The sequence below is a fragment of the Lagopus muta genome, chromosome Z (genome assembly GCF_023343835.1).
Source record: "Lagopus muta isolate bLagMut1 chromosome Z, bLagMut1 primary, whole genome shotgun sequence".
Classification (NCBI taxonomy): Eukaryota; Metazoa; Chordata; class Aves; order Galliformes; family Phasianidae; genus Lagopus; species Lagopus muta.
In genome coordinates, this window is record NC_064472.1 from 23,440,203 (window position 1) to 23,455,545 (window position 15,343).

The 15,343-nt window shown below is 35.0% G+C and overlaps 1 protein-coding gene across 2 annotated transcripts in view; it reads left to right on the plus strand.

Moving 5' to 3' along the window:
- ARSB (arylsulfatase B) overlaps positions 1 to 15,343 on the plus strand; it is a 68,394-nt gene that overhangs the window by 38,258 nt on the left and 14,793 nt on the right. Inside the window, exons 6-7 of one of the 2 annotated variants that reach the window (XM_048932402.1) lie at positions 4,892 to 4,962; positions 5,178 to 5,432. In XM_048932402.1, the coding sequence (XP_048788359.1) occupies positions 4,892 to 4,962; positions 5,178 to 5,179 (73 nt within the window). In that variant the 3' untranslated portion in view covers positions 5,180 to 5,432. Of the gene's footprint in view, positions 1 to 4,891; positions 4,963 to 5,177; positions 5,433 to 15,343 lie in introns of those variants that run through there. The other variant, XM_048932401.1, reaches the window with a different exon arrangement.

The following is a 15,343-nucleotide window of genomic DNA, read 5'->3' on the forward strand; positions in this document are numbered from 1 at the left end:
TCAAACAAGCATTCCCTGTTATGGACTGATCTTCTTAGATCAGTTTACTTCAGTATTAAAATTATGTGAGGAATAACAGGTACAACTGTGCATCCCCTGCATCACTTCAATCTCATCTCTTACTGAATGTTATGTTTACTACCACTGCCAAGGAATAGTTGACATCATATGCTTGCAGTTGTGACAGATGGAGGGCCTTTGTCCAGAGGAGAGAAAAAATTATTCTTTTTGTGAATTGCCAGGCTGCTGTCTGTCTGACTTGCAGCATAAATGTCAATTTCACATGATTTTCCCATATAATCAGGAGAAATGAGTATATTAAATTTCATGATCATAACTCAAAAGGTCGCTTGACAATTGGATGGTAAACAATGCAGGAATAATGCCCTTTTGATGACATCTGATGGAAAGTTCAAATTTGTTGCTTTTCTAGGATGAGGTAGCTCTTAATGAGTGAAATTTGCTAAGATTCTGCCTCCTTTGAAAAATGGAAAATTAATAACCTATCACCATTTTACATCTGTATTTTTTTCTTGCTTGATGCAAGTAGCTGCATATGCTTCTGTGAGTTTTTGTTTTCTTTGAGGATTCTTTTGTTGAACTTTGTACCAAATCTACTATTTAATGCGTAATCAAAGGGGAAAAGTTTTTAAATTTGGAATATTGATTTAGCATCCTTTCAAGGGGTTGCATGAAACAACACAGATAATCTCACAAGTCACAACAGTATTAGATCCATTCCCAAATCTGTTTGATCTTTGTCTATGGTTAATTGATAGTTTTTTAAAGGGCCTTTTCTTAATATGATACTTAAGAGTAAATACAATTATGAAAACAATTATTCAACAATATATGGCGTATTTACTTAGATAATGATATAAAAATATAGTGAATAAATATAAATTCTGAAATCCTAAAACAAATTATTTTTGGATGATCGGTTGTCCAAATTAGGAATTGTATTAATATGACATTGATTAATATTAAATTCTTGTGGTAAATAGAGCTGAAAACCACACGTGTCCACAGCTGTTCATTTTACACTTCCTCTGCTGAATTTTGATTGAAGAACCAGAAGAAAAGTTAATGATTGGAAACAAATGGGACATGAAAAACTAAAGTTCATAAGCACATGGTTCTTGTGGACATATATATTCTTTTTTTGCATTGCTTTTTACCAAGTTATAGTTGAGTTCCAAGTTACAGTTCCCTTCATACAATGAGTGAAAGTAGAAATATAATATTTTCATTCTCCTTGTTCAAACTTATTTTCTTAAATTAAAATTTTTATGCTACTTAGAAGCTGTTGGACAGAGCCTTTGAGCTCAAACCTTATTTGCTCTTTCCAAATCATCTACTGTAGGAAATAGCATTGCAGCACTGTACCAATGGGATATCTAATGGCAGTAAAATGTAGTTTTGTTTAAACAGAAACTGAAGTAAAACAGGTTTCACCCACACAGTCAGTCTGACACACAGTTGCCAAAAGGTGGGTATCTTAAGAAGTCTGCCCCACGTCCGGGCATCAGGGCAGGTGTTCTGATACAGTCCAGTTCTGAGGCTGAGCTCCACAACACTTTTGCCCAGCCACAGCTGTGGAGGTGCAGAGTTCAAGGGACACATCTGTGTTCTTGTTAGACTGGTGACCACGCACTGTTTTTTGTTATGCCTTTTTGTACCCTTACTGGTGCTATTTTTCCTGTTCTGCCTCTGTTAAGGCATTAGAAGTCTTTACTGTTCTTTATCTCCAGATAACTACATCCTGTCAAATTGACCTGCATGTTGGGATCTTGTTCACATTCTAAACTGGGTGTCATTAACACAGGCCATAGACATTCTGCATAAATCACGGCAGATTCCACTTATCTTGTACCTTAACAAGCAAACTACTTAACAATGTTAAGTAATACTGCACTGTATCTGGAACCTTTAAAATGTACATATACCATGTACGTACTAGAAATTATATCTAAAATCCAGTAGAAATATCGTTTACTGTTTTACAAAAATATTAATTGATAACAAAACCATTTAATAATAACAAAACAAAAACATAACAAAAACATTTAATGGAAAGCAGTGCTAAAATACAACTAATCAAGTAATCTGAACTGTACAGCATGTTTCTCAAAAGACAGTTGCATTTCTAAGAAACATCTGTTTTCCACATGCTTTCTAATTTATTGAAACAGAGATGTGAGGCAAAATAGTCATGTAGAAGTCTGTCCTGGTTGATGCATTGTTTTGCTATATTTTGTGTTTCAATACTGAATATCTAATATGTCTGTGCTCAGAAGGATTTTGTTTTACATTAACAAAAAAAAAAAAAAAAGGGGAGAACTATAGTGCTGATTGTAGGACTGTAGTAAAGTACATGCAGCATTATGGTAGGCACTAAGAGATTCTAAATGAAATATGGTTAGAATGACTACCATTTCTCCAAAGCTTCTTAGCAGTTTTTCAGGTTTTATTCTGATACTTTTGCCTGGCATGTTGCAGTTTTCTATTTTTGTGACGTTAGATAGATCGGATTTGATTGGGTGAAATAGGAAGCAAGATCAACTTAAATTATTTCATATTAAATAGTGACATTAACTTGAGGAAGTGTTTGGAAAAAGCTAATTCACAGCTATTTGTGGTATAAATAATACAAATACAAACAGAGCAGTTGAAAGCTGAGAGTAATGTTTATTTCCAAAACAAGTGGAATAAAATTATGTCAGAAAAGCATACACAGATATGACCCAGAGAAGTGCAAGATAATGCAAATACTTTTGCTGAGTGATATGCAGGATGTTTTCATGAAAGATAAACATATTTACTCTGAAAAATCTTGATTTTCTCCCAAGGACACCTTCTGCCTATTTTATGGCAATTAAAGTGAATGATCACATGTTGATATTTGTTAAAACTCAATAGAGAGCAATACATCCTCTATATGTTTTTAAAAAGGAGAAGATAGACTGATATTCTTAGTATAAATTTGCTAATTCTTCTGCTAACTTTGAAGTTTGAATATGTTTCAAACCAGATGTTCTTAGACTATTTTTTTATTTTTGGAAAAAATGTCTTTTAACTACTTAATTAAATTCTTAGTTGACATGACAGAATAACTTCCAGACAAAGGGAAATCTTCCTTATTTTTAGGGTGAGGAAGCAAAGTATTATACTCTATAAATAAAGACTATACTCTAAAAATAAATATTCTGAAAGAAGAGAATTTGAAGATGTGGTTACAATGAAACTTGCTAAATTATAAAATAAAAATATCATAGAGAATCTTACAGCTTTCTTATTTAGCTGTGTATATTTCTAATGCAGGGCATCTGGAGGGAAGACCTCTGCAAATTGGAAAGAGATGAGTTTAGCCAAAGGGAAAGGGAAGTCTGCTGTGATTTCGAGTTCTGCACTTATTTTCACAAGGATGTTATTTACTCCTTCCTGATGTTCTGTTATAGTGGTTATAAACCTCCATTTTTGAAAGAATACTAAAGATTCACATATGAAAACGACAATATCTCCCAAGCAGCTTCTATAAAATCACTTACAAACTCTAAATTCACATCTTAATTTAACTTGCACTAATTGGCTCACAGTTGTTAATAACTTCTGGGAAAAGGCACAGTTGACAACAGCTGTAAATGGATCATCCAGAGGCAATAAAGTTCTCTTAAATCTAAGATCAAATTTTGTTGTGTATAGACAGACACTTAGTAATGACTTCCAGGTCACTCAGTATGTGACCAACAGTTAGCCTATAGATTAATTATTGTACTTCCTCTGTATTAATTGCAAGGTTGTTGTATTATCTGAATAACTTAGTCTTTCATCTAGTCCTCTTGTTTTTTTGTTGTTTTTTTTTTTACTCAAAATGTGTAGCATCCAGCACTCTAAAATCCAGAATGGATTTTAGGACTGAAATGGAACAATATTAATTATAATTACTTGATATTGAAAGGTTTAAGTTGTGTAAATATTATTCAATTATAAAGTACTTCTCACAGAAATATATGTTAAAGTAACAGCCATTTTTTGCTTCTACTAGATTTCCACTAAATTTATTACCCCCGTTTTTATTTTTAATGTCAAGCTTTAGTGGCCTACATCCACTATTTTGAGATTTACAATAAAGGAGAACAGTTTCAGTTATTTGGAAGTTTCTAAAAACTTGTTTATATTCTCAGTCTGATAATACGATAATGTTTTATAATGATGTAGATAAGGTTCTTCATAATTATTAATTTCTATGCCATGTTGCCCTTTATAAGGAGTGCATTTCATTTACTGAGTTTCTTTCAGGACTGGGTTTTCTGTAATTCAGAGAGTTTCTTGACAACTTACAATTTCATACTATGGAGCCAAGAGCTGGAGAAAGACAGATTATTTGTTTGTTTGTTTGTTTGTTTGTTTGTTTATTGCAGGGGAAGGTTCAGAGGACCTAAATAATATTTGTGATCTCTCTACAAAAGAAAGAGGTTGAATTTTTTTAAGGCTTAGCCAATGCCTCTGGTGTTTTTTGTTGAAGCAGACAACCAAAATGCTTTCAGCACTCTAGGGTGATGATTCCTGTTCAGGTACACAGGAACAGAGCAAGTCTAGGTTACCAGTTTATGCTGCTAAACTTGATTTTTAAAGTTGGTAATAGTGAAAATCCTTCTATGGTAAGGCTAGTTTTATACTTTTTAATCTTGACAATAAAGCCAGTATGTGCCATTGAAGTCAAGGAAGATAGATGGGGCAAAAGCTACTGTTACTGGGCTGGAAGAGAACATTCACATTAGTTTTAACAGTATGAGTTAATTCTGTATTAGGATGATGAAGAGAACTGAAATAAAATGTGCAGAATCCTCATGAGCTGTGGGTGGAAGTTAATATTTTCTTTCTCTTCTAGTGAAGGAAGACCTTCTCCCAGAGTGGAACTGCTTCATAATATAGATCCCATGTTTGTGGATGATTACCCATGTGAGTATGCCACTGGTATAGACTCATAAAACATACAGATTATCTTCACACTATTCCTGGTCTTCCTTAAGTAAAGTATTTCCTTCTAGGTGAAACAATACAATGTAGTTTGCCATTTGCTTTTCAATAAAGCATTTAGTTTTAAAATACAGAAACATCAGACCTGAGGTAAATCCTTACTGAACCATGACCAATGCACACTTCCCGTTTTGCAGAGCTCTGAAACACTGCTGAGTAATGAATGCAGTACTTTGTGACATGGAGTTGTTCAGGAGCAGCCATGTGCCTGAGGTGCACAGCAAGGCAGACAGCCAAAACAAACCACCAAATCCTGTCTTCAGTGCTCCAGACTGGCAGGTAGTTCCCATTGAAATGCTCAGCCAGACATAGCTTGATGTGTTGATCACATTTAATGTGATCGTATCATTGACCTTGCAAATGGAAAACCCAAGTTCGTGAGAAGCTTAGAAGTTCCAAGTTTTGTGATTGCTTTTGTTCCATGATCACATGAGTTGAATATTTAATGCTATAGTCGCATAAATTGGAACTTAGCTTTGCCAGTTCCATAGCTCTTTGGACACTGTCTGTTTTATGATTTAACACTATTGGTTTACTAAGGACTACAGACTTTTCAAGCAGAGATTTTTTCAAACAGAACATTGGAACAAGTCCTTCCCAGGGTTTTTATAGCATTTCTGTATTTCATTAAGTGAAGAAATAAATCCAGGCATAGGAATAGTAGTCCAGTGGGACCTGTGATCTGTTACTTGCATGAGAGATACAAGTTTTGCTGTGTTAACAGGAAGGAAAGTGGCAAGGTGGCCTGCAATGCACATCTGGTTCTGTGATGCTTTTGTGAGATGGAGAAACATTGTGCACATCTAATGTTGGCTATACAATACTGCCTGTAGATAATTCCTACATACTGATGAAATTAAGGCGTAGTTACTCCAATTTCCCTTCAAAGAATCCTCAGTCAGTTGTAGCATTCCTGTAAAATGCTATGCCATGATGTGTTTTGAGGTATACTTCAGAGACCATCATTTCCATGTGGGAGCTGCTGTTATTGAGCACAGCTGAGGTGTTTAAATAGCCAGCTTCCTGGTTTAAATATAAAGGGAATGAGAAGAGGAAGTTTTCAGAAGCCTAAGCTCAGGAAATACTCCTGCAGATTGTTTCCATGAAGCCATACTCTGTTGATTCTTTACACAACATCAGGCGTATCTTTATGTCTGTATTTGCTGTGTGAAATGTGTGCAGAGAACAAGGCAGTTGTGCAGAAGGCTTAGTAAATTGTGCTTCATTCTGACTGAGATGTGACTTTCAACTATCATGAACGGAGGGAGGGGTATGTACCCGTAAATCCATAATATTTTAATATGCCATTTAAAAAGTGGAGTAATGAGAAACAAAATGCAAATCTTCACCTGCAAGTCCTTATGCACTCTGTATGGCGTGGATGTCCTATCTTTTGACTTCCCTGGGCCTCACTGAGTAAAGAGGAATTGTCTTTGCCTGCATATATATGACTTGCTCTGAAAGTAATGCCTCCTCTTTATTTCCATGGAAAACAGAACTTATATGAAGAGCACAATAAAGCTGTTTGATAGAGCAAATTCTCACCTGCAAAACACTTTATTTCAATGTAGTTACCACTATTAGCTATGCATTTTCATCAGCGATGAACAGGAGCCTGCATGCTGCACCATAAAAATCTGCACCAGTGCTCATGACTCAGTGTTGCTCACATCCACTGTTGAGTCTCCATAAACATTCAGCAAGCATTGATGAATATCAGTGGATGCCATTTTTGTGCATGGAGGAATTCAGTACAAACCTTTGCTTCATATGTGCTTCCATGTTAGAAACCTTTTTGTTAGACTGCCCTTCTGCCATCCATCACATGGCAACAAAACATAATGGAGTATTCTGGGAAGGTTCAACCTCTACTGCCGTATCAACATCTGCCTGTGACGTCATGGGCCAACATATTAACATAGGAGGAAGTAATTTCAGAGCAGCTCTCATAAAATATACAGTGCTATTAATATATAAGTAACATAAGAAATTAATTTTTAGTATTTTTCTTAAAATATTTAAAAAGAGAGCAATAATAAACATAAGACCAGTGGGATATTTGGCCTTGTTTTTGTGAAACAAGTGAATCACTCTGGTTCGATGGCAGCAGTTACAATTCTTTTTTAGCTCTCAAAGTGTTCATCAGAGATTGTTGATGAAATTTTACTCTTCCTGTACTTCATTTTCGACAAATATGAGTAAAGTGTGATTATGAAGCAAAGATATTTTTCTCTGGTAATAGAAGTCTTATGAAACTTTGGTAAAGAGAAAATCAGATTTTTGAGTTGAATATCTAGCTGCAGTTCTATACATTCCATTTGAAAATTTGCAGATAATGTATTTATATCAACTGAAGGCAGTTTTGCAAACATAAGTTGGTGGTTTGTTTTGTTTTGTTTCAGTCTTTAAAGCTGTTCTCAAACTTTTTTATTAAAATGGAAAGCTTGGCTGTGTATTCTTCATCTCTGTAGTGTGGTGCAGGGGGTAAGCTGCAGATTGGACATGCCTGGTGTATGTTTTCCCTGTCTCTTCTGAGGCAAGGTCTTTAACTTCAGCAAGCTGCTTTGTGCCACCCATTTCACTTTCTCTCTTAATAAAACTTTTGGTCAAGAACAGGCAGTGGCCTCTAAATTCGAATATATTACATTCTTCCTAATTCTGATTTTACAATACCTTCCTAAAAGATTTGCTTGTAAGTAATTGTGTTACTGAAAGGTTTGACAGGATATTTCCCTATTATACATGATAGAACATACATAAGACTGTACTTTTTTTCAAATCACCATTCTTTTTATTAACATACCATTTCTATTGCAACAGAAGTTAAATTAATTAGTAGTCTACTGCTGGGGACAAGAATCCTTCCTTGTACTTGAACTGCTAGAATGTAGTTAGTTTCTTAACTGGAAGCTGAAATAGTTCTGTATTTTGTAGGACCAATCACAGTATTTGTGGTTTTATTTTTTCACTAGTATAGTGAAATTTTGCTGTGGTGTATAAGTCTGTGTTACTAGAAGCAACAATATGTAATTAACTCAGCCAATTTATTCTTTCTGAGTTTTTATTTATAGTCGAATGACAAGTTTAGAATCAAGATCTATGATAATGTTACTGGCATTTGTATTAGGGGTAAATTAAGGAGATACGAAGATTGGAATGTGTAGCTCTTTCATAGCTTTGGCAATATGACTCTTCTTGTTTTAAAAAAACATTTTAAAATGTCCATGCATAGTCTTCTTATCATTGAGGTGATAAAACGCGTGTCATTATTAAGTCTTGTTCTTTCCTTAACTGTTCAGTATTTTCTTGTCCTAACTTTTTGGTGATTGAAGTAATCTTTTTCCTGCAGTGCTAAAATATATGCAGGTTGTTTTTTCTTCTTTCTTGCCTTCTGTGTAATTATTATGACAGTAGTGTTTGCCCTTGCTCAAGTCCACTTCAGATCACTTCACCTAAATCATGATCCTGGTAGAAGTATTTGTATCTTGCTAACATTTATTCATTTATTTTAGTAATAATAGTAGAAGTAGAAAAAAAAAATGACTAGAAGATTAAGTTTAGCTAAACCTTTGGGCTTGGAGGGTATTTTAAAAGGGTAAATCGGGAACTAAATTCAAGATACTATTAGACATAATCAAAGAAAACTTACAGGAGGTGGAGGATAAGCAAGAGAATTCTGATCGCTGTAGTTATGCACACACAGGGAATTAAGTTATTGTTCTACAGGTGCTCATTGTGTGTTCGTTGAATTCTTGAGTGTTTTTGCATACAGTATGTGCATACAGTATATATATGTTGTTTAATGAGTGCATCTATTTTCATCTCTAAATAAACTGATAGTATATATTTTTGATTGAGTGAATCCCATTACATGGTATGTCCCATGTAATTCACAGATTTTTTGACAGAAATAGGAAAACTGAATTTTGCTCTATTCAGATTTTTAATGACAGACTTTTTTTTCAGGGAAGAATTTGCATAGAAGACAAATTAGTATTAATGGTTACAACAGGCTTTTCAACAATATTAAATTTAAGGCTGAATATACTAATTTGATTACAGAGGTAACTAAGTCTTTGCTGCTGTGGTCTATTAGAACTAACTTTGACCTGTGAGTTTTCTGTTTGGGGGGTAAGATCATACAGCTTCTTAAGTTCTTAGGCTGGGCACTGTTACCTAGCACCTGGGCATCAGCCATTGCTACTGCAACAGGTTGGTGAATCTTCTAATCAGCAACTACTTGTCTGTGTTCTGGAACTTGTATCTAGAGGCAAATATGATAGCCCTATGGTATTGTGTCAAAGTACTGTACTCCACTCCTATTAATACTAAGCAATATAAGAAGCAAAACACTGTGAACTATTTCATCTGCAGTTTCATTTTACAAAGCAATGCTGGCTGGCCTTACGTTTCACGTTGTTACCTTCTTAATTCAAATGTAGAACTTTGGAGTGGTCTAAAACATACTGCAGTGTTTTGAACTGTAATTTCTCATTTGTCTTTATCATTGTTGAAAAGAAGTTCCTATTCTTGACTGCGCATTTTCTCTCAGGCTATGTCTTACCTGTGGGAGCCCAGTGGAATGGTCAGGTTAAAAATAATCAGTTCTCTCTGAACTGATTTGGTTTACAGATCACAAAAATTGTGATGTTTTAACAGAGTGAAAAACTGGGAGCGAAATCCCCAGAAAGTAGTATTGATAGGGGATGGGGTTTTTGAGGACTTCGTAGCGAGGCCAGTGTATGGTGATATATTGACAAAATGACCAGCCTGTCTTTCTTTTTCTCCTTTTCTTTCTTCTTCCCCCAAGGGGAATCTGGAAATCACATGGCAACAGGGTGAGTCTTCTGCTGGACCAGCCTTCAACCTGAGGCATGGGTGGGGTGGAAAAGGAGCAAATTTCCACTAAAGCAGCCATCTGAATGAATGTACCTTGTAACTGTATGACTAGGAGCAGATCGGGTTGTGTGGTTAGTGACAGACAGAAGGAATGGCTGCAGAACGTAGACACTAGATCAAATCAAGTTGCCCTCTCTTTTGAGTTACCAATATTACTCATATAGCCAGGCTATGAAGAATATCAGATGTTGATTCAAACTTTAATTGCTGTTTTTTTTTCTTGGGATACATTTTGGATAGTTAACCTAACACTCATTTTGGCACAAAGGAAAGGAGAGAAATAAATTGCCTGGAAAAGATGAGACTGGTTCTTGTTTAGCTTCAGAGCTATCAACCTTGAGGTTTCTATTTCACAATATGGGGAAAAAGTGATCCAGCAGGTTTCTTTTGGAGAAATTCTTCACTTGAGCTCTTCCCCATTCACAGCCACATCATGGTGATGCTTGTTTTGTGTCTGTTCTAGTACTAATCAAGTGCCTCCACTGAACGATTGAACCTGCATATACCTTGAGCGGGAAATATTGTTTTCCTCTTCACTTGGGTTGAACCAGCTGGCTCATTGAAGGTCCTGATGGATTGCCAGAGGAAGGTGGGGCGAGGAGAGCTGTGCAATTGAAAGTGAGGAGCTAGAGCCAGTCCTTCTAGTGCCAGCTGGCTGTTCCTGGTGCCAGTGCCTCAGGGAAAACTCTGAGGGCTGCACCCTTTTGTTGGGTTTTGCTGTGCTAAACCAGTCTGCTGAGCTCTGCATATGAGTTGGACCTTGTCTGTTTGGAGCAGTTGGTCTTTTCACTCCTTGCTAAAAACCATCATTTTTGTTTCTCCTTCATCATCCAGTTCATTCTATTTAAAAAAAAAAAAAAAAAAAAAAGCCTCAATCACATGGTAATTTACTAGAGAGTTTGCAATTCTGTAAAGGCAGGACATTGGTATGAGAGACTTAGAGTCTTCCAGGTTTCTGTCTGAAACAGTCACATTTTCTGTTACGACTACGGTAGGAAATTAAGAAAATTAAAACCAGAAAGCTAAAATTATGTTCAAACAGTATCATTTTCTCTGTAATAAATAGGTTAAGAAATCTCAAAATATGTAAGTAACTGAAAAGTTGCATAAATCAAAATCTGATTTGCATTTGTTGGAAGTCAGAAACAAAATTGTTTTACCACATTTTTGTAATGTTGGCTTTCTTTTTTCTTAAAAAAAGCCAAGTTGTTGATGATTTGGCAGCTGTAAGGGTGACGTCAGCTCTTCCGTTGTGAAATATCTGCTTTCTTTTAGATGGTCTTACGGCATTTCATCAAGTTCTGGTGATTCAGCTGAATTAAAAACCAACTGGATTTAAATCTAAATTCCCCTAACTGCTAAACCAAACATACTCCTGACCACACCATCATTGCTAGTAGGTCTGTCTTGAAGCAGTATTGAAACCTTATATCCCACAGAAAGCAGTTTTATTTTGAGAATGAGAACTAAATGACATAGTGAAAGAAAATGCACTCTTTATTTCAGAGCTGTTAATAAGAGTCTGTCAGTACATACTGTATTATTTTTTAATCTGATTGCTAACTTATTAGTGAATTCAATGGATTTTACAAACTCTTGTGGGCTACATATGTAGAATCAATTTCTCTTCAAAAAATAATTTAAATCTTTAAGTAACAATGGTGTATTCAAAAGAAATGTGTTGTTGGGTGGGGCTGTTTTAGGCTGAAAAAACTTTTACCTTCCTTTCAAATTCCAGACCTAACCATAAAGTAGAACATCAAAGGCATAATAAAACTGTAGGCTACTAATTGTAGACAATTTATTTTGAAGATACCTATTCATAGAGGCAAACATCCAAGACAGAAAACTTGTAAAAACATTCTGTGACTTTCCTCTAAGCTTTGATTCAATTTCTCAATGCAAATAAAACTTTACATTGCTTTCCTTGACGTTTGAAGAAAGGCATTACCTCATATAGTGCAGTATTAATTGCCAAAATAAATGGTTGCTTATAAAGAGCTAAATCTACTCTGTGCAGAATGAATATATGATATATTACAATAGAGAAACCATTTTGTTTCTGGGACTGATGTATCTTTCATCAGCATTAAAATTACATTATAATGGCTACAGCATTATATATTGTATCTATACATATACCAAAATGATTAATCTTCATTAAGAAATAGACATTCCAGACTTCTTCAGGCCCAATTTATTACTTATAATGTGCAGGTGAAAGATAATTCCTAAGACTTTGCTGGTCAGAAATGACTTCTTCTCCAAATTTATTACTGATGATCTAGCTTCCTTAGAACTATGAAAAGAAAAGAAAAACAATCTCTGGTAATGGAGTTAGTTATTCAGCAACAGAAGTGTACAACAGGTGTAGGTATGCATGGATGCATATGCTCTTTGGGCTTTGAGTTGGAGAAATGTATTACCAAATCTCTACTAGGCTAAGACCCAGAAATCATTCTTGGAGAATCAGGAGATGAAGAAGCAACCAATATCTTCAGATGACTGGGCTTACATTGTGACAGCTGGAATGGGAAAGTGATCCAGAATGGGGAAAAGATGCACTGCTTCTCTGAATTTCCATCTCTCTGCAAAATTAAACAGTCCATATGCTGACCATCTGGAATCTGTCATCTTTTCATTACAAGTAAATCATACATTCAAATGACTTCGTGTGTTTGCATAAAGCAGGAATTGCCAACACGTGACCCTGAAACTGTGCATGGTGTTCAACAACTTCGCTTGGTGCTTTCATGCTGATCTGATAGTTTTGGGTAGAACTAACCTCATTTACTGATAGGAGGCCATACTTCCAGTCAACTCAGTGCTATTCAGATCAGATATGAGTAGTGTTTTCTCTTTGTCTGCTGTTCATATGCAGTTTCTGTGGTGTACCTCTTTTGGAGCTGTAGCTTGGGAAGTTTGGCCTTTGGTTGTACATTGCCTTGGCTCTTAACTTTTCTTCATCTGAACGTAAACCATCCATCATTGTAGTATTCTACGCTAAGCATGTGGCTATTGCACTTTTGGTGAGTCTCGAAACTACTTATTCCATGTTTCCTTTGAGATGCAGGTGAACACTTCTAGAATTCAGAATTGGTAGAAATGCCAATATCTCGGCTGGGATTCAGGAATTTGTTACTGCTGCTTTTTTATCCTTCATTATATCCAATCCCTACTTGAACATAGCATTATTTTTTTATATTTTTGTTGCTCTTGACATATATGTTACATATTTCTGAGCTGGAAATCTGAAATTTTAATTGTATGTTTTTTAAGATACAATCTTAATCTGTTGTAAAAATGGAGGTGAAGAGTACTTTGAAACAAGAACAAGAATATTTTAATATGCTTACTATTGTTGAAATTAATTTTAGAAGTGTATACAGCTTACAACTAAGGAGTCTGAGCTTGGTATTCTCATATAGATCTTTTATTATAATTATTTAAATAAATAAATAAAATTAAAAATTGCCATGAGAAAACTGAAATTAGAAGAGTTAACAGGTTAGTTTGAAACTTTTTTCACAAATTCAACTAAGTGGACTAAGGCAGGTAACTTCACTGTGTGAGTTTGTATGTGGCACAAACGTATGCCTCATGAGCATGACATTACGGGTTTACAGTGTCTGTGGCCTAGGATATTACTCAAATGTTTTTATTTTAATAGTGTAACAGAAAGACTCAGAGTTTTGTAGGAAACTCATTATTGCTATAAAACAGCAAAAGGTCACCAAATGTCTTTCCTTAGCAAAGTAGCAAAAGCCATTATTTTTTTAGTAATTCATTGTCACAGTGTAGGTTGGAGGAGCTCTTGACATTTGCAGTTTCCTTATTGAGGAGAAATAATTGATCCATATATCACAGTTCAAAAAAAGAGTAATCTGTTAAAAGTATATGTTACAAAGGCCTTGTTAGCCCACAGGCCCATCTGAGTTTCAAGATGACCATAGCAGACTTGTTATCCCTTTTTACACATTCTCATCTTTCTCATGGACTCTCACAAGTAGCCTGTTAATTAAGGCATCTTGCCTACAAACATGTCCATAATGTTGTAATAGACTTGGAAATGACCACGAAGATTTTGCTCTGCTCACAAATTTATGGTGTCTGTTTCTTTTCATGAAGAGGGAAAATACTACTTAAGTAAGTAGTATTATTCAAAGTTATCTTTGCAGCTGTTAAACTTTTAAGTTTTGATTCCTCTGAGATTTTTTTTTAGGTGCTTCATAAGACATCAGGAGTTATACACTCTGACCTACTCACCATAGGCTTGTTAATATACAAAAACAGTGCGTATGCAAAAGCAGTCTGATCACAAACAAGATGCTCCTATATATACTTTCATTAAAATAGTCTATATAATTTGCTTGGGCAAATTATTATTCAATAAATTCAGACCTGTACTTCTGCATTTAATTTTTGCCATAGTTATTTTTTTGGTTTTTATTTTTCCCTGTAGATTTTTTTTTCTCAAAAAGACTAAACTTATATTGGCATAAAAAATTACAAGAATAATAGATCAAGTGTTGATCAGGACTTTAATATATATGTATTTATTGTGGATGGTGATGACTGTGGTATCACAGTGAGTATCCATAACGTTTTTTTTTTCTGTTTCCTCCATTTTCCCTTTCTTATTTCTTCATCTCTTCAGAAAATTCCTGTCATAGTTTTATATTCAGTAAATTCAGAGAAAATAAATAGTTAAGTTTCTTAAAATCATATATCTTATGAAAGAACAGTTTTTATTTATGTTAATGTTAATTTATTTATTAATAAATTAATAAATGTTAATTTATCTATTAACATTTATGGCATTAACTCTTATTCCTTAGTTAGGTCCCAAAATTTGCACTGTTTTAAAAATTAGTCTAAAAACATTCTTCTCAAAAGCTGAATTCTCACCAGGAGGCTTTAAAAGTTCCCTGCATTTTGTGGAAGATATTCCAGACACTAAAATTTGCTAGAGATCAACCAAGACCTTTGCAGAGAATCGAACTGGTGAGATCCGCACTTACAGCCAGGGTTGATCGTATCCCACTTGACCATCCAGTGTGCACTGGATCCCAGGGCTGAATCAGTAGCAGGAGCAACATGTGTTCTGTTCATCCCATGACAGCAATATGCATTTTTCCAGAGGAAGTTAGAGGATTTCTTAAAATTCTGCCTGCTGTTTGCTTTTGCTTGCATTTTACTATGAAAACTAAGCAACAGTCAACTTCAGAGAATCCAGTCTAGGAAGAAGTAATTTTTGTCACTAAGTTTTCATCTGATATTTTTAGTAAAATGCTTTAAATTTTTCAATGTATTGCCACCTAGAAAGCTCCTAATGCATCTGTGAGAAACACATCACGAAGTTTTCTGTTTAGGGACAAATAGGAGTTGAAATAGCTGCAAATGT